The sequence below is a fragment of the Diadema antillarum genome, unplaced genomic scaffold, assembly GCF_040938485.1.
Source record: "Diadema antillarum isolate AM-2024a unplaced genomic scaffold, OU_Dant_1.0 seq00000371_RagTag, whole genome shotgun sequence".
Taxonomy (NCBI): Eukaryota; Metazoa; Echinodermata; class Echinoidea; order Diadematoida; family Diadematidae; genus Diadema; species Diadema antillarum.
In genome coordinates this window covers 782,192-808,079 of record NW_027271371.1, presented here as the reverse complement: position 1 = coordinate 808,079, position 25,888 = coordinate 782,192, and the positions used below count along the sequence as shown (strand labels likewise).

The following is a 25,888-nucleotide window of genomic DNA, read 5'->3' as shown; positions in this document are numbered from 1 at the left end:
TACCCGTTCTCTTGTTATCTTGTACACAAACAAACAAACAAACAAACAAACAAACAAACTAGAGAGGGGCCGTCAAAGGCGGCAGACCCACGCCTAAGTACAAAGTCGGGGTAAACATAATGTGCATTCGGTCATCTACCAGAATTCGGCCACTTAATTGCCAGTGTGCTTTATCACCAGCCAGTGAGTTCTACCAAAGATCGTACACTGAAGTGTACGATCTTTGGTTCTACAGTCACATCACACGCAAATCACATAATTACACATACGGTATTAACACTCATTCACGTACAGGAAAGTCCTTGATAAGTCTCCTCCAAAAATCCATCGAAAATCCCAAATTCCACCGTCAAAAGTGCAGAATCGGAACTTTTCCAAGCGCGCGCGAATTAAGTCCAGTTTTAAGAGTATTGTCTACGCGACGGGTCGCGGAAAAAGCGCTAAAAATCGAGAAATACGCCGTTTTCTTGCGGGATATTTTGATTATAGCAAGCCGAGAGTGTGATGATATCAAAGGTCGTATGAGTGTACGATCTTTGATGGTATCCACAAAAGCAAAAAAGAAAAACAAAATTTACGTACCCCCTAGGCAATTACCCCTATGATTAGTGTCTACGGGAATTATTCAATGCAAGGGTTGAATGCAAATGTCTACTGCACCAGTATTCGGCCACCAACGAGCGCCGCAACGTCCCCGGTGCAATTTTGCACCAACAGTGTAGAGCGCGATGCATTTTCAGCGGCCTTGCACACGCATTGACATTGAGCACGCATATCGTGCAGTGTGACTGCGACCGAGCAAAATGCTCCTCCAACGAAAAAAACAATCAATGTTAATTTGAAAAATCATCAAATATCAAAGGTCGTATGAGTGTACGATCTTTGATGGTATCCACAAAAAGCAAAAAAGAAAAACAAAATTTACGTACCCCCTAGGCAATTACCCCTATGATTAGTGTCTACGGGAATTATTCAATGCAAGGGTTGAATGCAAATGTCTACTGCACCAGTATTCGGCCACCAACGAGCGCCGCAACGTCCCCGGTGCAATTTTGCACCAACAGTGTAGAGCGCGATGCATTTTCAGCGGCCTTGCACACGCATTGACATTGAGCACGCATATCGTGCAGTGTGACTGCGACCGAGCAAAATGCTCCTCCAACGAAAAAAACAATCAATGTTAATTTGAAAAATCATCAAAATACGGGCCAGTTTGTGATGACGGAGAACGAACTTTCATAAATCTAGAAGGACATAGTCCCTCAAATAGGCCTAAACGTAAATTTCGGAATTCTTACGAACATTTGAGCAGCGAAGTCGGATCGTTGGGGAGTTTATGTCTTCGTATGGTAGCGGAAAATCGCAAAGTGAGAAACGGGAAATTTTCGGAATGGTCACTATACCATGGGGTCAAAACTTCAAGGTCACACAGAATTTGCAAGGGTCAACCGATTATCACCAAAATCTAATCGATTCTTTCCTGTCATTATCCAAACATTCCCTGAACATTTTGTGCAAATCCGTTTACCCGTTCTCTTGTTATCTTGTACACAAACAAACAAACAAACAAACAAACAAACAAAAAAACAAAAAAACAAACAAACAAACAAACAAACAAACAAACATACGGAACCCTTTACATAACCCCCTGCCGATTTTCATCGGCGTGGGTAAAAAGAAGCAAAATTCTTATCTTACGATGCAACGTCCAAAGACAGAATTAGATCAACTAACCGATACATACCTACTACTAACTACTACTTCTTGACAGACACATCTGAGATGGTGTATCAAATATATCTGTGTTTGCATTTCAGCTATTTAATCCCAATATTTTGTGCTATGCAATTATATAGTACAGAAGTCTTCTTCCTCTGTATGGGCAAGGTAGTCTCAAGGAATTACATCAGATACGATTTGTTTTTTGGCACGATAACAGTGGCCAGCATATAGTCCATACAAAAACTGACAAAGGCATGAAAGATGATAGAAATTGAAGTGACATGCATTCATTTATTTACAATTTGAAGAAGGTGACTCATTCTGTCAAATCTGGCTCTATGCTTCCTTTCGAGAGAATAAGTCAAAAAATGTTTCCCACATTGTCTGAGCAGCAATCTGGCGTGAAGTTTGTTTGATAAATCATGATTCTTTACTGGCAATGCTATGTGACAAAATTATGGTATTTAATCATTTATTTCATTTTATTTGGAGAGACTTGCATGTAAAAATGATGATTAAAAAAAAAAAAGAAGAAACAGATCAATACTCATATTGAATTTATGTATATCTTATATGGGCTATCACTGCAAGTCAACCAGTAATCAACACTATTCATCTGACCTTCCTGTATCTTGTATAGTGTAGAAATAACCTGATTTAAACTGAGTGCATCCAGGCATGAACTACCCACCTTTTTGTGCCACTAACAATTAACATTAAGCACATAGGCATGATTTTACATGCATAAACCTTCATGCACCCGTAAATCTCCAGGCATTGACTAACCTTCACTGGCAGCTGCCCACGAGGAATACTAGGAGCATTCACAGCAATATTTGATGATGGTGAGGAGGAAGAAGGGGAGGAAGAAGGGGAGGAAAGGGACTGGGAGGGGGGTCTTGGGTCATGGGAAGCTGGGGCTATGGGCTGGGAGGGTGATCTCATGAACTTAAAGCTAAAGGTTTGGGACAGCGAGTTAGCAACCTGGGTCAAGTAGGGAAGGGATGAAAATCAGGTACAGTGTGTTAAAGATTAGCAGGAAACAAGACTAAAACAAACATATAATAATCATTTGTATGTGTGGGAGTATCTACATCTCTGTTGTATATAAAAGCTATAAAATGGCTATTTGATGGAGGAAGATACAGATTTTGAGAAAAGGGCAAGTCCAAGATAAGGTCCCCCGGAGGAGGCAAAACTTTACCTTTGTTCAATATTGACTGTCTTATATCATTTTAAAGCTTATGAGTTAAAGTTTCAAACTCCATGAAGGAAAAAAAATTTGTGCCAGTTTATGTAATTTCAAGGGCTTAATTTGTATAAATGTGAAATATAGCTTTACGTATGGGTCAATTATAAAAAAAAATCATATTTATTCAAAGGAAAACAAGTAATCTTTGATTAAAATGTGGATATTAGAAGTTCATCATATAGTTTGACTTGCTATGAAAAACTAGGGATTATGCAATTTAATAATTACGCAAATTAGGTTGTGTCGTAATACATAACAAATTGAAGGCATTTTTAAAGGTTTATTCTTAAATATTTTAAGTGGAAATTCAAAGGAATTACACCTTGGCAAAAATTATAACGTCGCTGGGGCGACAAGACCTCGTATCTGCAAAATGTCAAATGTTCAGGAGAGCAAAAAAAATATGGCAGCCAAAGCACTATATCAAATGGGAGAGTCTTTCCTTTGACATGCCATGGTGGCTTCATTTTTGGGGTAAAACAGCTAGGATTTGGACAGGACATCACTTATCTGATTATCTGACCATTAATATAAAAAAGTCATTTTCACCAAAATTTCAGATACGAGGTCTTATGCTAGAATTTGTCACTTTTTTTTTGCTTTGTGATGCATGGTCACATATTTGGGTTTTATTCTCCTTAAAAAAAAACCCAACACACATACACACTTTCAATTACATAAGGTACTGTTCACTACTAATTGCAGAGCACTAGCTTGCTACAACATATGTATGTGATGATGATGAAGATGTTCCTTCAAATTACTGTTTCTTGCATAAAATTGTTTTTTATTGCAAGTGATTAACAAATTGCCCTTTATTCATGTAAAAACAAACAAACAAACAAACAAACAAAACCCTCCCCCCCCCCAGATTATTCAGTGTTTAAGTAGTAGATGATGATAAAAATCATGAGCATACATACAACTGTATTTGGGTTTGACTCCAATTAACAACCTGATTGCTTGACAGATGTACTGTATATATCCACTAGATTACTGAGGTTCTGTGCAGCAGGTACTTCATATTTATTCAAATTAATGTTTCTTGCATCTAGCTGCTTTTTGTTGCAAATGAATGGAAAACTGCCCTTCATCCATGAAAGTTAACACTTGATTATTCAATGTTTTAGTCAGAACTATTCTAAAAAAAATAAAATAAAATCACGGGCCTGCATACTAAGGTTGGATATAAAAGTATAAAATATAATTAGATATGATTATGACGGTAAATATTCTGGGAATATTATTTTCTTGACAATCTACATCAATATTTGAATAATTGCAATTGATTTCACTTCAATAATCGGACACGCCCCCCCCCCCCCCCCCCATAATTATGGTTCTCCACATACTTAAGAAATGAGGGACAAATGTCCCATATTATTAGAACTGTCCCATATGTAACACATCATATCTGTCTCTAATAAGAACCTGTCATTAGAGCTTTTTGCCTGATGACATAGAACTTACCTGTGATAATCTGAGTGTTGTGACTTTTATCACACTGAGTTACAAGATAAAATACTTTGAGAGAATTTTCAGGTTGAAAAAAATTTGTTAAAATATGATTTTTTTCCCCCCTGGTCCCATATGTAACGGCACATATTTTCTCTTCTAAGATACTTGTCAAGGTAAGGTCATCTATCACTATTTTCACATGATTATTTTTCCCTTTAGACATCAATCACCATGATGAAGTTCAACATAATCAAAGGCCCTTTACACTATTTTTCAGGCCATAAAAACCTCTGAAATGTCCCATACGTTACGCGCTCCTTATCTTGGACTTCCCAAAATAAGAATAACTCTGGAGTGATTCTTTATCAGATATTAAGATAAATACATACTATGTACACACATAAACACACAGCATTCATGTATGATGAACATTGTATACATATGAGGATGCATTGCAAAGCCCACAAATATCACATGGGACCATGTCTTGTTGAGCCTGAATATATGTCCTCTGGGTAGCGAGCATGGTCATTTTCTGCATTTTTCATTAAAAAAATATAATCCTTTTATCTAAGTCTGCAATTCAAAAGCACAAAATGAAGTTTATGTAGTGTTCTTCAGAGTTTTTGTAAACCCCTGTCTTTTGGTTTAGGTTTTCTCAGCATGAACTCCAGTGTGCACAACTACCCTGCTAAAAAATGATGATCTCTTTCTTTATGAATGGTGTGGAGTTTCAAATCCTTTTTTTTCCCCTTTCCTGTGAATATAGAGCATGTGTTCTTCAAAAGACTCTAAAACCCATTCTTCAACAAACATTTTCCTGGATGTTGGGCTTTCACTCTCATTTATCTGACAGTGGGTTAAGAACATCAAATTTGATGAGTTTTCCGTCACCTTAACCCTAGACAAACTTTTTCAAAATCTGACAAAATTTCATCTGGCATCTTTTTTCTTTTTCTTTTTTGGTGGGGGGTAAATTTTGTGACGTGATGTCCCATGTGATATTTAAACTTCATAGTTAAAGACAGAGAAGACCAAAGCCAATGAAATATTAAAGCTCGAAAGCTCTATACTCCACTTGTGAGTAATTATAGCACACACTTGGCATTAATACAGCATCTCTCCACTCATGGAAATATCTATCTACTAAATCATTAATGATTCATAACCTAGATAGAATAATAGTCAAACTGCAGATGTACCAGGGACAAGTAAAGAAAGATGTGACAGTAGTATGGTCAAAATTTCTGAGACCAGAACCAGTTTGGATAAATTAGACTAAGAATTAGAATTGAAGTGTTTGGAAGGGATGTTCTATACTGCTCTGCACAATACAGTGACTTTATGTGTATACATGTACAGTATCAGTGTTGTAGCTTCCTGGTCACAATCACATCATTGGACTTTTTATTCTTACTGTCCATGTCCTAAATCCACTCAGGTATCTACTTAAAGTACATGTTTTTTCTTCAAAAACAAGATAGCTGAGCATGATGTTCTGGCTGAACATTTCCTCACCTGTCCATACCCCATGTTTGATATGGCAAAAAATTTGCAATTGTTTCTTGACAGTCTGTCAACACAGAAATACAAAATAACAAGCTGATAACTCATCACAAACATGCACTGAATACCACAGTACCATCCTGCCACTGAATGACATATTTACTACAAATTGTAATATAATATGATGATACAGATTCAAACATCAAGTAAGATGATATAAGATGTATGCACTTTGGGAAGTGGGAAAAGTTAGTGTGCAGTAACAAATGTTGTTTGGAGAATGATAGTATGGCATACTTGATAATCTGAGTACACTACAATACTGACAGGTAGAGCATATCAGAGATGGCTTCAATACCTCCTCTGTTAGACCTTCAGGCAACCCAGCTGAGGTATTCAAATCAGAGCTCTTCTCTGATTGGCTGTTTTCAGAGCCAAGCATGGTAACCTGCAAAGCAAAAAGTGTATGAAATTAAAGAGGGAAAAATTCATACTGAGCGACATTTCAAGCCCAAGTTTAAATGTGCTCCTCCTAAACAGTAAAGACATGCCAAATGAGTCTAACATGAGGCCTGGGAAAGAACTGATTTGGTCATTGTGCTGCCACTTCATGTTCCTGTTGGCATAGTAGAATCAAACTAGAATTATCACTGAAGGTGATTAATACCCCCGCCCCTAGTGTTGCTTTATAGTATGTGATGTCATGAGGGCAATGACGTTAATACCAAGTTTGTGCATTTGTCGAATTGGAAACAGAATAATTTAAGTTTACTGTACAATTACAGAGTTGACACTGAGTATAAAACTTACAGCAAATGGAAACATGCTTTCCCTCAGCATCACTACACTTAAAGACCATCATACACACCAAATTTGACCTTCATAGCTTGAATGGCTTATTTTGATACAAAAATGAGTGGTTACCATGGCAACACATTTTCCTTAAACCAGCACATTGGTGTCTTGCAAAACTACACTTTTAGATCATGATACATACTAAATTTGACTTTAATTGCTTGAATGATGGAAAAGTTATTCGATCTGCAAGGTTTTGGTAAAATTGTGGTTACCATGGCAACGGTTTGTGTGACGAACACAAAAATTATGTGTTCCACATCTATACCTCAGGGCCATAATGCCTACCAAATTTGGTTTCAATTGCTTGAAAACTGTGGAAGAAGTTCACTCCACAGGATTTAAAAAAAAAAAAAAAAACATGTGCGGTTACCATGGCAACGCATTGTCCAATACAAATACAAAGGACATTTTGCAAAACTACACTTAAAGAGCATCATACACACCAAATTTCACCTTCATAGATTAAATGGTTCAATTTGATTAAAAAATGAGTGGTTACCATGGCAACACATTTTTCTCATATTAACACATTGGTGTCTTGCACAACTACACCTGCCGACCATCATACATACTAAATTTGATCTTAATTGCTTGAATGATGTGGAAGTTATTCAATCCACAAGGTTTGGGTAAAATTATGGTTACCATGGCAATGCTTTGTCTGACAAACACAAAAATTATGTGTTCCACATCTACGCCTCAAGGCCATAATGCCTACCAAATTTGATTTCAATTGCTTCAAAACTGTGGAAGTTGTTCACTCCACAAGATTTCGCAGAAAACATGCGGTTACCATGGCAACGCTTTCTCAAGTACAAACACAAAGAGTGTCTTACATAACTACACCTATAGATCATCATAGATACCAATTTTGAAATTCATTGCTTAAATACTAAGGAAGTTATTCAATCCACAAGGTTTGGTAAAATCATGGTTACCACGGCAACGCATTGTCTGACAAACACAAAAAACACGTCTTGCACATCTATACCTCAATATCATCATTTACCCTAAGTTTCATTTTAATTGCTTCAAAACTGTAGGAGGAGTTTGCGACGCAAGATTTTGCAACAGACCGACCGACCGACCGACCGACCACCATCACGGTGATTCCTATATACCCCCTTCATACTATGTGTGGCGGGGGTATAACTAGCAATGTCTGACTGGTATGCCCCCGCCACATTGCATTATTCTCCCACAGGTCTGTTGTACACCTTGACAGTGTGAGATGAGATTCACGGTGAATCAATCACCTGACTGGTAAAAAATTGAAATAACATGTTTGAAAGCTTGATGGCACAATCACAAATGTGTTTAATGTTTATACATTCCTTGAAACAGATTCTATTTTGATGATAGCTAAAGTGTTTCAGAGAATAAGTATTGCCCTCTGACCCCACATTTTTCTTCAAATAATCATTAACTGGTAATATCCAATTTTCATGACAATACTTTGAGCTATTTTCAAAATATGGGGAAAAATGGTGACATTTTAACATCATTTTACCTTTGATCCCATGGCCCAAATTTTTCTATGTGACCATGCATCACAACAAGAACAAAAATTGCACACCTGATTTTGCGTGAGCACTCAAAATAGTTGAAACAGGTAAGCTGGGTCAATCTTTAGTTTTGTACACTTTCTGGAAAAAAAAAAAAAAAACTTCTTCTGCATAATTCCAAAGTGAGGGATAAAAAAGCAAATGGGAAATTGTGAACACGCATGATCAGGTATGGTTTAGAGGCCCCTTTTTATTATCTACAAACTCTTCCAACACTCTACAGTCCTAACTCTCATAACCTTTGAAAAGATGATGCTACTGGCTCGAAAGTTAACTTCAATCCTGTACAGAATGTGCGTATAGAATATATATGCAAAATTTTTGCCCTGATAATCCCTTCATTGTGGTTGCTAGAGTTTCACATCCTGTTTTTTTTTTCCCCCATTCATTGCACAGCGCACAGCTTGGTGAGATTATGTGCTTGAATAGAACTTAAACCTTGAAGCTTCTTTTCTCAGTACACTCTTTTCAAGAGTGTGAACTTTCTTTCCACTATTTAGACAGGTTAGGAAAGTCTGTTTATAGTATTGAGTTATACATCATTATAAAGCTTAAGAGTCAGTTCTTTCAGAATCTGCCTTTCACTATTAATTCATGTTAGGTGACTTTTTGGTGGTTTTGTGATGCAGACTTTAATACATATATTAACTCATTCCTAAGTAATACTTGTATATACCCTAGTCTAATTAAGTGAATGTATTCAGTAATTTTTCAAGGTATAGAGAAAATACTGTAATTTCAGCAGATATGTTGATTTTCACCTGACCTTTGACCCCATTAACCAAAAAATCATACAAACATCATTGTAAGCCAAGTTTCATTTGGATGCCTCATGCTGTTCTTAGTTATGATGTCCACAAAATTGATAACGGACAGAAGGACAGACGGATGGGCGACAACCCAAAAACATAATACCTCTGGCGACAATTCATGGTGGAGCCATAAGAGGCAAAAGTGTCATAACAGATATGAAGGAAGATCTTGGATGTTTCGTGTTTTCACAGTACTTAGTCACAACTCCATTCATAAATTTCATGAGGTTGATGTTGTCAATGTACAATGCATTGCAAGACCCAAACTTAGCTTGCACTCAAATCTTAACTTAATCTTTGTTTTCAAGTTAAATGAAACGGAACTAGAAAGATCACTTTAGAATTGGTAACTGGCATGCTTTTGCCATATTGCATGGTTCTCCCAATAGGTCTACAGTACGGCTTGACAATGTGAGATGACAGTTCCACATAATTGGCAAAAAAACCCCAAAACACCAAAAGTTGAAATGACATGTTTGTCACAAATGTGTCGGGTGTCTAGGAACTAAGTTTCATTTGGACGGACGGCTAAAAAGAGAGCAAGTATTCAGGAGTTTAAACAATTTCATTTGACCTTTGACCCTTGCCCTTTGACCCCATGGATTTTTAGTGAAGGGTAGATTCACAAAGAGCAGACTTGACCTTCAGGCATTGCATAGATATGGGGGGGGGGAATAGTGAAATTTTAAGAATATGACCTTGATTTTTGACCTTTGACCTTGGGCATGTGCACCCAAAAGTTGATAGTCACAACTTCATAGGGACGTCTCAAACTACATACTTGTAGGGTTAACAAAAGAAAACTAGCTTGCAAATGTGGTTGCAACCAACATCAATAACCAACATCAATATTGGTAGACTCTCTGATTCCCATAGCAAAAATATTCTTGGGAAAAAAAACAAATATGACATCACAATATCATCTGTCTCTTCATACCACAACACACTTTACTGGACTCACACTGTTCTGTCTGATTCCTCTACAACTGTCTTTTTATGATAACTTTGATAAGGATGTCCGTAACAAGCTACACTTGACCTTTGACCCATGACTTCTATAAACAATAATATTTAACCCTGATTAAACATATGCATATACTGTGCTCCTTCCTTCAGTACAGTACATGCTTGAAGTCAGTGGCATTTCTGGCAAAGTCTCATACATGGCACAGTAGTAAAGTTTAACTTTGATTTTGCCCAAAATTCTGACAAGAAGTATGACATCAATGGATGTCCATAAACAAACACACAAAAAGTTTACCTTTCAACCAAATCTCCTGAAAATGAAACAAGAATAACAAATATTTGCATACTCACTTATTTACATACTCACTTACATAGTTCATACACATCAAGTTTACCTTTCTTCTCAGCAAGGCAATGTAGATGGTGAGAGCATGCTCTTCGATTGTGCCATGAATTACGTCTGCAGGGCTGACAAGAAATGATCAAGGTGATAGACATGAATGTATATAATCTATCTGTTGCAACAAAGTCAAATAAAGAATGCTTTGGATTAATATTCCAACTGTTCTACAATGTGTTTCATGGAGCATGAACTTCAACAGATGTACCAGGTACTGCACAAAATATCAAAACTGTTAATGAAGCAAACCTATTCTCTTTTGACAATTGAAGATTATGCTGCTATCAGATTTCATGAGCATATTTCTCCTGAGTTACAGGGTTGTAGAAGAGAAATGATCAACAACTGATAAGTTACAGAATTAATTGAAAGACAAAATTCTACTTCAACTTTACATGTTGGAACTAGAAATGTCACTATGTCAACTGGTATGCCTCTGATACATTGCATTATTCTTCCAATAAGTCTACAGTACATCTTGCCAATGTGAGATGAAAGTTACATGCTATTAGCAAAAATCATTATCTGGTAGTAACTCATCCCTTTTTTAATTAAAATTTTTTGAGCTAATTTCAAAATATGGAAAAAAAATATAGAAATTTTAGCATTTTCACTTGACCTTTGACCCCATAACTTAAATCTTCCCCTATGGAATCACTGCACTGAATGTATACACCAAGTTTGTTTACGTGGATACATTGAGTCTTTTTTCAAGGTATGAAGAAAATAGGGTAATTTCAGCATTAGATTGTGTGATTATCATTTGATCTGACCTTTGACTCAATGACTCAAAACTGCAAAAGTTTCATGAAGATGCCTTTAGTCATGGACAAAAAACATGGATTTTAGAATTTCCACTTGACTTTTGACATTTGAACCCATGCCCTAAACCTTTCCCTAGAGAATCTTCATCTGGAATTGCATGTATACACTAAGTTTCATGAAAACACCTTCATATATTGTTTTGGCTGATTAATTGTAAAGATATGGGAGGAAATAGGGAAATTCTAGAATTTGACCATGACCTTATGATCTTTCACTTTGTGCATGTGCACCCAAAGGTTAATGGGAACAGCTTTGTCTGATCATACATACCTACAATGTAAATATGCTAGATGTAAACATGTTAAGCGCCACCTCTTTTTTCTTTTTTTTCACATCGGATGTTATCCATGCAGCCAATTATAGTAAATGTGAATTTTGTTTCCCCAACATGTTCATGTGGACTGCAGCTTCCATTCTTCCTTAGTCTGTGATCTCGGGTATGTTTTGTGTCTGTATGTGTGTGTGCGTGCATGTGTGTGTGTCTGTGTGTGTGTAAGGGTGTATATGCATTTCAGGTGTGCCTGTGTATGTAATGTCAGGGAGGTGAGACGTCTCACCTCCCTGGTTATGTCAATCATGACGGGATGTACACTGTCCTCTTGAGTTTCTGTTTGTGTAGGTCCTGTACAGTGTGACTGTATGTGTGTGTGTGCATGTATCTGCAGGGATGTGCTTGTGTGCATATGATCTGTGGGTGTGTGACATCAGTACAGGTACGCTACATTACACTACTCTCCTCTGATTTTTTATGTTTAGTTACAATGTGACAGATTATGTGTGTGTGTAGATTTGTGTGTGTGAGCGTGTGAGTGTGGGTTTTTTTTTTTTTTTTTGGGTTGTTGCTTGCCTACACCTGTGTGTATGTGTGTGTATTGGGGGATACGTAGAGGATATGCAAAGGATGTACATGTATGTTCTTTATTTGGGAGATAAATTTACTCAATGTTGCTGGATAATTTTATGGTTATTTTTGAAGTCAGTAAAATGAAAATGCTGACAAGATGATTGTGAAGGGACAAATTGACATATGAATGCAATAACATGATTTTGAAATAAATATAAATATTAGGGAATGTCAATCATTTTCTTCATTAATGTTATATTTTAATGTGGTCAGGAAAATGGTTTAGGTTGATGAAGCACGGACTTCACATTTCCTTATCTCTGTTCTTGATCTGTAAATACAGTCAATCATAATAAATAATAAACTGGTAATTATGTATTTGTTTACTTTATTATGAGTATATTATTGTATAATTGTATATTGAGAACTGTATTTTATATATATTTGTATTTATGTATGTACATTATGTATGCATGTAGATATCCCTATTTGTAAAAATGTCAACAGCAAAATTTCCTATATTGGAAAATGAAATAAGATCTTAATCTGATCTGAATCTGAAGTTTCATTTAGATATGTCACACAATGCTTACATTTTGTCGTCCACAAAATTGACTATGGACGAATGGATGGACAACTCGAAAACATATTGCCTCCAGCTACACTTTGTGGTGGAGGCATAAGAATGTTCAAATGAATCTTCAGATAGATCTATAAATTCCTGATGAATTAAACAATGCAGGCAAGAAAATGCCTGGCTGCTCATCTGTTCTCCACCTCAGTGTGAGAATGACTACATCAAATCAGTTTCAGTTTCAATGTCTATTCTAAAGCTCTATAACTTCTGATTCTAGAGAAGATTTTTAAAGATTCCTTCATTTGGGGGGTTTGGGCCCCCTGGGGGCCCCCTGGGCGGGGCATGGTGCCCATTTTAACAAATTGAGATCCTAACCCCCTAGGGATGCTACCTGCCAAGTTTGGTGAAAATGGGTCATGGGGTTCTCAAGAAGAAGATAAAAATGTACAATTTAGGCCCCATTAGGACCCCTCCTCACCCCCCCCCCCCCCCCCCCCCCCCCCCCGGGTGCAAAGGGGGGCACCCCTGATTCTGCCATGAACAAACTTGAAACTACAGTCATCAATGTGCTAACTCATAGTATTAACCTAGCTCTATCACTTCTGGTTCTAGAGAAGAAGATTTTTGCGGATTCCTTAATTTTGGGGGGTTTGGGCCCCCTGGGGGCCCCCTGGGTGGGTCATGGTGCCCATTTTAACAAATGGAGTTCCTAACCCCCTAGGGATGCTACCTGCCAAGTTTGGTGAAAATGGGTCATGGAGTTCTCAAGAAGAAGATGAAAATGTACAATTTAGGCCCCATTAGAACCCTTCCCCACCCCCCTCCCCTGGGTCCCAAGGGGGGCACCCCTGATTCTGCCATGAACAAACTTGAAACTACAGTCATCAATGTACTAACTCATATTATTAACTTAGCTCTATCACTTCTGGTTCTAGAGAAGAAGATTTTTACAGATTCCTTAATTTTGGGGGGTTTGGGCCCCCCTGGGGGCCCCCTGGGTGGGGCATGGTGCCCATTTTAACAAATTGAGTTCCTAACCCCCTAGGGATGCTACCTGCCAAGTTTGATGAAAATCGGTCTTGGGGTTTTCAAGAAGAAGATGAAAATGTAAAAAGTTTACGCACGACGCACGACGGACGACGGACGACGCACGACGGACGACGGACGACGCACGACGCACGACGCACGACGCACGACGCACGACGGACGCCGGACGAAGGGCGATCGCAATAGCTCACTTGAGCCTTTGGCTCAAAACACTCGAGTGTCTAGTTCTGGCTATTCATCACACACCAACACACACACAACCACACAAATATACATACACACACACACACACACACACACATGCTTGAAAACAGTAAATCCTATCCTCTGGGCTTCACATAATCACTGGTAACAAATCTAAAACTTGAGAAGAGCTATTAAATCACAATGCAAACATGAGTACCATCACTCTAAAGAAGAAATTATGATTTCTGCTTACCATGAAATAAAACTTAAAAGTACTCAGCAGGAGTGAACATTTACAGAATGTAGACATTGGAGGCAAGGGTGAAATATGTACATGCTACATAATTGCACATACCGGTAGTTAAAATTGCAATGTTTAGACCTGGCTGAGGGTGGCACATCTAACAAGCTGTTGAGAGCTGTGATGGGCATTTGGCCAACTGTGTACTATACATCATTAAAATACGCTTCCACAGACTGACCATATCGTTCAAGGCAAACACACAAATTTTATGTATAAGAAGGCAGCAAAGCATAACATTTGTCTGTGTTGATCTAATTACATGAGCTATGTGAGAGTGTTGACTGTTTCATGAAGCTCTTTTTCAAGAGCAAGTTGCATGAAGTATGTGCAAGTGATTTAAGAGGTTAAAGAAAAGTGATTAAAGTCTGTGTACATTTCAATATAATTTGCCTGGCAGTAAGTATGAATGGTGCTTAACCAAAAGGCAAACATAATACTTGGTTTATACACCATATTCTTGTATTGTGCAGGCTTGTTCTTGGGGGGCATTTCATGAAGCAATTTGGTCGGATATTTTTCTGATATTTTACTGAAATCCTTGCATCTGATAGGCTGAGAGCAAATTTGTCCGACAACCTTGTCGGACAAAATGCTTCCTGAAATGCCCCCCCCCCCCCCCCCAGACGTAACAAGAGTGTGAAGATACAATATGATCTTTTAAGAATGTCTCAGTATTACTTTTAAATCGAGGGATAATAACCAACCTGCATCTGCAGCCTTAAAGTGTACCAATACCCTGAGTATAATGATTGCTATATTTGTAGAATATATACTTGCGACGTGCCCTCTGCATAATATCAAAATTTTTAGTCACTCCAATTTTGATTTATTGGGGTGTAAATGTAAATTTTAAAGGGTACACGAAAACAAAAACGACTTAAAATATACTAGTCAATCACCCAATTCATTTAATTGAATAATTGCACTATTGGTATTTTTTTCTAAAATACGTCTTGAACGATAGTGAAATGTAATGTGTGCGCGCCATCAGCTAATCGATCGACATGGAATCTCAATATCATTTGTAAAAATGTACACCTAGAGCTAGAACGTGCACACATCAGTAAGGGTGCTTATGGAGTAGAACTTAAACATGCAGAGTGCAAGTGCCAAATTGTTAAAGAGATTTATTGCAATATGTATACTTTCAGGGGCTATCACAAGTGAATTATGGTTATTTTGTGTGTATTCTAGCTGTACACAAATTTGATTTCCAGGGCATTGGTACACTTTTAATAGCTTTCTCATTCAGGCTGCTAGTGACAAAGGCAATCTGTAATCCCATCGAGCTGAATTAGATGGAGCCGCAACAAGCCCGTGTTATGATAGGAACAATCCTTGCAAGTTATTTTTCTTACACCTGACGCTGAAGTCAAGTATCACCCAAGACGATGTTTTTTCCTCAGTCCTGTCATGATCGACTTACAACAAGTTGACCGTATATTGGATCTTTCCATAACTTACAATCTCAAAGCATTTACTCAAGACCAGCCCATAGTCCACATACCTGAGAAGTGACTTTGCAATGCCAAAATTATCTTCAGCTGCTATTAAGGCACTGGTGAGCTTGTTCACATAAGTCTCCTGAAAATGAAAAATGAAATGAGAACAATAACTATACACACTCACAAAAAGCTATAAAGAACAAGCAAACATATAACTGTATATATGAGAACGAGAAACACACACACATACATACACAGAAAGTAACAGCAAAATTCAAGAATGCTCCAACACAGCCCTGACCAAAATAATAGTATGATACTATAGCACATGCACTTCCTATATAACATTCTGCATTAATAAACACTATAAAAGTACAGCATCACTTTATGCGATGTTTCGAATGTAAAGACAATTTCTAAATCATGACATGAAATTTTGATTTCTATTGTGTTGTGTGGAAATGCCCGTCTTAGACCACAAGAAATGATTCTCATAACATAAGACTGAGGAAGCACTTCTGAACAGAGGTAGTAAGTGAGATCGGCTTCAAGTTAATCTAAAATTAAACCTGAACTTCAAATCAGTAGAAGCAAACAAGGCAACCTACACTGTACATGTATCATTTCACAAGGATCTTACCGTACTGCTGTTGGAGTAGGAGCAAAAGAGACCAATGAGCTCAGCTAGTTTGTTATTTTTCTCAAAGCTGCATGGAATAATGATGGATGAAAACAGTTCAAGGAATCGGTCATTATTAAATGTCTTACATACAGTAGTACTTGGATAATGGTTGCAAAATCATAGTATTACCACATGTATTGCTGGCAAACTGTCATACAACTTCAGGTAAAGAAATTCACAGTAAACACGAAAGGCATTGTCAATGGTTGCCTTGGCAGAAAATGCAACAAAAGATGTGATGGGTTGGTAGGGTACATAGATGTAGGTGGGTGAAAACCAATTTCTCTCTGTTTTAAAGGAAAAAAACTAAAACATTGGTATCCAAACAGTTGTGAACAGGCTAATCATTCACTGACAGGTGGTAGCCAAAGTAATAATATGGTCTTATCTGTCAACAGCAGCTTCTTCAATGATATATTGTGGTACTGCTACAGTACACTCCTGTTATAATGAAATCCTTGGGACTGGCAGTTTTCCTTCATTATGACGAAATTCCATTATAACCGAGCAAATACTGTATAAATACACAAACCATGAGTATATTGACTATTGTTTATTGAATACTCATAATACACTGAAAAGTTATGCCAAATGGGCTGCTACGTATCTCATTAATATCATTTAACATGTAACATTTTAAGAGAGCATTAAGTTGTTCCCACTTTCGCATTTAGTTTGAAAACACGTGTATAAAAAGTGATGGTTTAGGATTCAGTTGCAGTTCGTCATTCCAAAGTTCATTACCACTAAAGTTCATTATCACGAAGGCTCCCTATTTCAAAGGTTCGCCATGCATAGGATTCATTATTCCGAAGGTTCGTTAATCCGAAAGTGAAATAAAATGAGTAACTCTGAAGCTTTGTTCTTCTAAAGATTCATTATTCTGAAAGTTAGTAATTCCGGAAGTGAGATAAGGTTGTTGATCCCAAAGTGAAATAAGATTTGTTATTCAGAAGGTTCTTGTTGCAAAGGTTCATTAATCCAAAGAAAAAAAAGAATGAAATGAGGAATGATAGTCCAAAGGTTTGTTAATCAAAAAATGAGAAAGGCTTGTAATTGTGAAGGTTAACTTACACAGAGATGATATAGGGTCTGTAATGTTGACGTTTTGTCACTGAACTCACCTTTTTTTCCTCTCTGTCTTTAAAGGGGATGGCTAGTAACTGATCAGTGGGAATCAGTAGGAATTCTGGGGGATGATTGTTCCAATTCTTGCGGGATTCATTTAAGAGTATATTATAGAGTATGTCCCAAAAAAAACAAGGAAAAGTAGAAATTACGCGGTGCGTAATATATGTCCCCGCCGGAAGTAACATTTAGTAGCAAAATGTACAATATAGGTAAAAAGATCAAGGTCAAAGGTCAAAGAAGTCAAAGGTCAAAATTCTGTGTAGAAGTTTTGAAGCTCTCATCTAGTGCCATCACATAAAGCAAACGGAATCGAAATCGGGTTAGAAATGGCGAAGGAGTAGCATTTTGTAGCCAATGTACAATATAGGTCAAAAATCAAGGTCAAAGGTCAAAGAAGTCAAAGGTCAAAATTCTGTGTAGAAGTTTTGAAGCCCTCACCTAGTGCCATCACATAAAGCAAACGGAATCGAAATCGGGTTAGAAATGGCGAAGGAGTAGCATTTGGTAGCAAAATGTACAATACAGGTCAAAAATCAAGGTCAGAGGTCAAAGAAGTCAAAGATCAAAATTCTGTGAAGAAGTTTTGAAGCCCTCACCTAGTGCCATCACTTAAAGCAAACGGAATTGAAATCGGGTTACAAATGGCGAAGGAGTAGCATTTTGAAGCAAAATGTACAATATAGGTCAAAAATCAAGGTCAAAGGTCACAACTGAAATTCTGTGTAGAAGTTTCAAAGCTCCCATGTAGTGCTATCATATAAAGCAAACAGAATCAAAATCGGGTTAGAAATGGCGAAGGAGTAGCATTTTGAAGCAAAATGTACAATATAGGTCAAAGGTCAAGGTCAGAGAAGTAGCAAATTGAACATTTTGATCACACACGGAGGCACAGACGGACTGGACGGACAGACGGACAGGACGGACAGACGGACGACACACAGACACACCACGTAACGGATGCCCGTTTCATAGTCCCCTGCTCCAACTCGTTCGGCGGGCGACAATTACAATGGGACCACCCCCCCCCCCCCCCCCCCCCCCCCCCCCCGCAATGATATCTTTAAAAATAGGAATCAATCTAAATACAAATTGAGGGTATGAAACCATAACTCATTGCCCACATCTTACAGAAAACCCCATTCGATTTGCTTCAGTGGTCAAAGAGAAATGAGGATATTTGTAGAGGATGTCGGGAATCTCTTTTGTCCAAGTTCTGTCTACTATTCACGCGCTAGAGCATTGAATTGCTAACATTGGAAAAATTAGACTCATGACATGCTTTACAACAATCTACATTTCTCTGTGACCGCTTAACCAAATTGAATGAGGTTTTCTGCAAAATAGAGCTAAGATGTCATATTTTAAGGCCCGAAGTAGCACTTAGACAGGTCGATCATTTTGGATGTTAGCAATTCGAAAATTTGATTGTAATTTTTGAGGGACATACTGCAGTATGTCAAACAAAAATTACAATCAGATTTCCGCATTGATAACATCCAATATGATTTTTTTTTTTTCAATGCTACTTCAGGGTCTTAAAATATAACATCTTAGCTCTATTCTGCAGAAATCCCCATTTGATTTAGTTAAGCGGTCACAGAGAAATGGGGATTGTAGTAAAGCATGTCATGAGTCTGATTCTTCCAAGTTCAGCACTTCGATGATTTTGTGTGTGAACAATAGACAAAACTTGACAAAAAGAGATTTCCTGACATCCTCTACAAAATACCTCATTTCTCTTGACCACAGAAGCAAATCGAATTGGGTTTTCTGTAAGAAGTGGGTAATGAGTTATAGTTTCACACCCTGAATTTGTATTTAGATTGATGCAATATTTTTAAAAGATATCATTGCGTAGGGCCCCGTTGTAATTTTTTTGGGGACATACGTATTGTTGCGTGAAAATTATTTGCTTCAGAACAGTCTCATATTCAAGTAATGTGCGGTTAATGTTTCCAGCTAGCATGCCTGTACAGTGATGGAGCATTAAACTGCACATTACTTGAATATGAGACCGTTCTGAAGCAAATCATTTTCACACAACAATAGATATATGATGTACTCTTAAATGAATCCCACAAGAATTGGAACAATCATTCCCAGCATTCCCACTGATTCCCATCTGATCAGTTACTAGCCATCCCTTTTAAGATTAACGAAACCTTATTTATGTTCTGATTAATGAACATAAGGAGAAACAAAGATTCCTATCATTTCGGATTGAATTAACAGACATTCGTAATAAGAACCTTATTTCATTGTTGAATTATGAACCTATGGACAACAAACCTTCAGAAATAACACAACAGTCAATGTTTGTAATGACCAACCCTATTTCATTTTGGCATGAACAAAACATCTAGGTATACCAGAATCTGTGTGTTTTGTAATAATAAACCTTCAAAATAACAAACCCTATTTCACTTTGGATGAACGTATCAAAATATTAAGTTCTCCTCAGAAACAGTGCGTGAAACACGGAGCAAATGTAAAGTAATTTGATGCGTCCGCCCATGCAAAACGCTCAGGAAATGTTTGTTCTACACTATTCTTTTTTTAAGCGATCCGCATTTCATTGTCAATTTCCCACAGAAAAGATTTCATTGTAACAAAAATTTTAGCTGTGACCGTGTTCGTTATAAGCAAATTTTGTATCACAGGCATTAGTGTCAAAAATTTTGAGACCTGAACTTTCACTTAATTATAAAGAAATTTCATTATAACCTGTTCATTGTAACAGGAGTGCACTGTATACCAGAGGGCCCTGTCACTGTACGAAATACCAGAGCATTTATAGCTAAACACCTATTTTTACACACCCCAGTCTATAGGGACACCATACATGTCTATGTAAAACAATGTAATTCAAGGATGTAGGCATTTAGCAGGATTCAATTTCAGTTCAGTTGGAGAGCCAAGAATCTTACTCACTACACAACAGTGCCACTTCATCACAAGAGTGACTGCTATATGTCAAGATCATGATTGTATTTTATCATAGCTATCATTGAAAGTTGAAATGGGAAACAAAATAGTGAACAGTTAAGGTTACAATGGTATTTGATTTTCAAATGTCAGGTGTGATGAGAATTCAGCCCACTGGGTGCAAAAATATTTCAAAGCATTGTACTAAGAAAACGAGTCAAAATTTTATAATGTAAATGGTAATCCCAAATCATTTTTCTGGGCGCTGTAATCTCACCATTGAGTTAAACTCTTCCCCACATCCAATGCATTCTCTCCCAGCTGACTTGTACACCACTGAAGTAGCAGCTTCTTTCCATTCCTCACTGTCTTCTGCAGGACTGTGTGTCTGTACAATAAAATATACATTATGTTTTCAACAAGGTGAAATTCACACATCCATGTTTATCAGGAAAAGAATCAGCAGAGTACTCTTGATGAAATAAGGTAAGATGATTGATCAACAAAAACTACAGACATAAGTTTTCCAATATAAAGTTTGTGTCCACATGAATATGTGCTACTTAATTTCCACTGAAGCCATTTGTTTTTAATGTCAGGAATTGCAGTAGTTTTCCCATCTAAGCAACCGTGGCATCAAAACCTTAGGAATTCATAACTTTTGAATTGATTATCCTCAAAATTTACTGATGTGCTCTACTCATATTAAGCACTGCATTCATTCAATCAGCACATACATTGGGTTTCATTTCTCTTTAATTCATAGGTCTGTACTTTATGCTGATTTAATACATTCTACCACCATTTCAACAACACCCCCCCTTTTTTTGTGTGTTTTTGACTGGCACAGTCAAGTATTGTGTCAAGTGTCTAACTGAAGTGGCTGCAAGATTGGCATGCCTCCTGCAGGCTCATTTACTATCCATGTACTGCGAGACCCTCCTAGCTAGCTATATAGATACATTCATATGCAACATGAGGATGTCCCATATGTGATGGTTTTCATTGCCTTATCAATCATAAATCTTTTTCTTTCTTTCTCTCTTCCTTTAAATGGTAACTGATTTCATCAATCAATAAATTAGAACTTCCTAGAATAGTACTGCAGCATTAACTTCAATAATTCTCGAAAAACCTACAAAAAGTCCTCAATTTATTACACATGGACGTCTGATGATAAGCCATAATCTAATTCACATAATCAATCACAAAATGTCTAAGCTTTCATACCAAGTCACACTACTGTAGATGTCAATATTCTTGCACAATTAATTTTTTTCCCCCAAAGAGGCTAAAAAAAATATACATACATACTTTGTAGAATATGAACATGTACATTCCCTGGTTCTTGAATTCACGCTTTGCAACTGTCAACCCATTCAAAAGAAGCAGAGAAAACTGTGAAGATATTATCACAGGCTTAACAGAATTGTGCTAGCCAAAAGTGCACGAAATACGCAAAAATAATGTACCACTAAAATTTCTGTCTTTACAGTCTTATGACAAACTTCTTATGTCCACAAATGAATCAAATATCACTTTTGTTCATTTGAATAAGCAGGGCCAGCGCAGTGTTTTCAAAAGTGTGGGGGCTCACTTCCGGGTTTCATGAGCTAACAAGCAAAAAAACAAACACACAAACAAAACAAACAAACACACACCTTATGTATTCCTTTGTATGGTGCACAAAAAGCGTGGGGGCCCGAGCCCCCACGGCCCCCACGGCTGCGCCGGCCCTGATAAGTATATATATTTTTTAAACTGTTCCATACGTAATGGTGTATTTTATATATACATAAATACAAATGAAACCCTTGAAATTTGCACAAGATGATACAATGTCTTTTGCATGGAATTTCAAACTCATACTTATAAGCTGCACAACAATAGCAAACATCTTGACATTGAGCAAAGATGACATTTTGCCTTCTCTGGGGAGGGCAAATGTATTTCCTTAATGTAATTTGTGTTTCATGAGTGGATACACACAGTAGCATGCAACAACACACTATTGTAACAAGTCAGGTGGAATATCATGAATGATAATGTTAGATGGGTTTTTAGAACAGAAATTTAATGAAGAACAAAAATTAACACTACAATATCAAGTGTATGAAAATAATAGACTTTAATTTGGCATTAATATGTGCTGAGATACTGGTATTCCTTTTCAGTTACTGCAACATTTCTCTGAAGTTGAAAACTGTACTTACCACGAGAATGAATGGTGAAATGAAGAATGATAGCCCAGATGACATCCAGAATGCATTTTAGTTCACCATTCAGCATTCCTAATGTTTTATAGAGAAATTTAGAGCTTTAAAGTAGTGCTACGTACAAGGTTCACACACAATGACCCCTATGAATGTTTTCAATTGCTTTTTTTCCAATGTAAATAAAGCCCTTTTCTCATATTTCCTCCTTCGCTCTGAATGACTGACAGTTATTACATCAGAGTGTAAACATAAAAGTGCTCCTAAAGCTGTAATTTCACTACACATCTACTTAAGTTGGACTTTCATGAACAGAGTGAAATTAAATGGACTGGGATAAATTCTGTTAGCACCAGACCCCCCCCCCAAAAAAAAAAAAAAAAAAAAAATATTAATAATAATAAATAAATAAATAAAATAAAATAAATAAATAAATAAATAAATAAAATAAACAAAATAAAAAGTTCCAGGATTTCACAGTTTTTCAGGAAACAGATATATTGGTTACAACCACATACAAATAAGGGGTGATGATGACATTACATGTCTGGGATTATCATAAACATGAGTCCTCATTCAAAGTTATTTTCTAAATATCTTTAAATGATCATGCATATCAAAATAGCATACTCTTTTGAACAAGCCTATGGGAGTATTGTGAGGTGCTGATGATTTACTTTTACTCCCTTTCATCAAAGTCAACTGCATGCAGCATAGTGCCGAAAATTGCTTAGTATCAAAGAGAAGGCTGTTTTTTATTGAAACACTAAAAAAAAAAAAAAAAAAAAAAAAAAAAAAAACTGATGAAGTGATTTAATCACTATACAGTACTTTCAAGGAAGCCTTAATAATGTGTTTATCAGTTTGTGCCATAAAGTGACATAACTTTGCTAATGTACTTTTTCCCTTTTTCAATACATATTTCTAGTGCTACTTATGTTTTCTCACAGAAATGCTGATGTAGATAATGTCACATCATCAAGTATTCTCACTTTTATCTGATTTCAAATATAATTTTCACCCACGAGTCCATACTGGCACAGGATGAACCTGAAATTACATTGTATCATCCCTATTTCTCAAAGACAATTCAAGTATTTGATATACGTCTAGCCAGTACAATCATCAATATGCATTTTTAAAGAGATGAGGCAGTTTCAGTGCTGCCCTAAAACAGCATAATTGTCTACACTATATCTTGGGTAATGAGCAAATTCAAGGTTGCAAAAATTTAAGGTTTTGCAAAAATGTTACTGTTTAACAGCAAATATGAAAATCTAAACATCGCAAATCAAAAGATTGTTAGACTGTGGGTATCTGCAACACACATGACTAGATCACTGATCCTTCTATATTTTATTTTACAACTGAAATCACATCTCTCTCTTGCTCTCCCACCTGTGGCTGTTACTTTTAACCGCACTCCCAGTCCAAGCAGGTAGTCCAGAATAGTTTGGACTCTGTCCAGAGATGACACCTCATCGTCATTGCCATCCTGCCATCAAAAACAGGACAAAAAATTGGGGAAAAAATTAATCTGCACTAAATGGAAAATGAACAGAGATGAAAAATGTTGAAATTCAGATGCATAGTCTGTTATCATACTTGGCACAAATGTATTAATTTCTGCTGTATGAGAACTAAAAAGAAAAATGAAAAATTTAAATGAATTTGCCCTATAATTGTTGCTGTCTGCTCTCTAATTGGTGTCAATCAGAGAATCCTCAATGGCATAACATTAAAATATGCCCAGAAAACAAGGAGTATGTATTGGATATTGAGGTTTGGGTCTGGTATAATACCAGATGTAAGACAATAACATCAGGGTTAGTACAAACTTGTTTGAAAGCAAAATCACTACTCCATGATGAAAATACACAATGAAAATAGGATGTGGAAATGCAATTCACATCTTTTACCTCAGAGGACGGGAAGAGCTGAGTATCTGTCAGAATGTGGATAAGGAGGGCAAAAATCCGACCATCTTGGAATTCCTTCAGTTCGTTGATGACAATGCCATGTTCACACAATAGGCTATTAGCCCAGTCAAGGTACATCTATAATACACAGGGGAATAAATTATGCATTCATAGCATCTGCATACAGTTGTACCAGGTACTTCATGTCATAAATATACAAAGACATGGGCTACAGAGGAATATCCATGATGAACTTGGAAACTCTAGTTACATTCAGACGGCAATCCTTAACCTGGAGGATAGCCAACCTCAAGCATAAGTTCTGTGGGGCGCCAAGTGTCACACAGTTCATTTTGTTGACGGAATGACCACCTCATCACCAAATCAGTCATTACATTGATGAAATTACTCATTTCTTAATGAAATCGACCATGCAACACTTGGCACCCCACAGAACTTATCCTCGAGGTTAAGGGTGTGCACAGTTCTGGTCGAGGTGAGGATTTCGCTTTTAATGTTTTGCGAGATATTCAGAAACCACTCTATGAGATGTCAAAGAGCGTGCAATTCTACGGGGTATCAAAAGTTTATTTGATGAAAATCGGTTTCGAAATGGCTGAGATATCCAAAAACAAGGTGAAACAAAGAGATCGTAATAAAAAGCGTGGCCTGTCGCCTTTTAAATGGCTGAGATATCCAAAAACAAGGTGAAACAAAGAGATCCTAATAAAAAGCGTGGCCTGTCGCCTTTTATTATTATCACTTTTTTGGATATCTCAGCCATTTGAAAACCAATTTTCATCAAATAAACATTGAATCCTTCTTAAAATTACATGCTCTTTCAAAGAGGTGTCTCATTATCTCACTTAGGAAATGTTCAAAACACGAATCCCCACCTCAACCAGTACTGTACAGTCCCTTTAAGGATCACCGTGTGAACATAATTTTTGTCTTTGACTCCAGTAGATTAAGAAGAATGGTGAGAAAATACACTGTAGACAATTCTACTGACATGTTCAAATTTTATGCATGCATACAAAATTCTTCATAAAAAAGGTTATTCCTGCCAACTAGAAAGCCTGCCCAGGGTTTGCTTTACATGGGGAAAAAAAAAAATGCCTCCACTGGGTTTCAAGTATTGAATTACATTGAGAATGTTGTCAACGGAGGAATGGACACGACTTTGAAAGAAGACAGTGGTATTGAAGTGGCCCACTAAGTAAAGATTGAATACAAAAGTAATGTATTTTA

The 25,888-nt window shown here is 37.0% G+C and overlaps 1 protein-coding gene across 2 annotated transcripts in view; it reads right to left on the bottom strand.

Moving 5' to 3' along the window:
- LOC139731434 (uncharacterized) overlaps positions 1–25,888 on the bottom strand; it is a 65,920-nt gene that overhangs the window by 16,232 nt on the left and 23,800 nt on the right. Inside the window, exons 3-11 of one of the 2 annotated variants that reach the window (XM_071642320.1) lie at positions 24,638–24,775; positions 24,117–24,213; positions 22,710–22,796; positions 20,783–20,885; positions 16,408–16,474; positions 15,830–15,906; positions 10,535–10,607; positions 6,297–6,386; positions 2,509–2,706 (exon numbers count right to left, since the gene is read on the bottom strand). In XM_071642320.1, coding sequence (XP_071498421.1) covers positions 2,509–2,706; positions 6,297–6,386; positions 10,535–10,607; positions 15,830–15,906; positions 16,408–16,474; positions 20,783–20,885; positions 22,710–22,796; positions 24,117–24,213; positions 24,638–24,775 — 930 coding nt within the window. Of the gene's footprint in view, positions 1–2,508; positions 2,707–6,296; positions 6,387–10,534; positions 10,745–15,829; positions 15,907–16,407; positions 16,475–20,782; positions 20,886–22,709; positions 22,797–24,116; positions 24,214–24,637; positions 24,776–25,888 lie in introns of those variants that run through there. The other variant, XM_071642319.1, reaches the window with a different exon arrangement.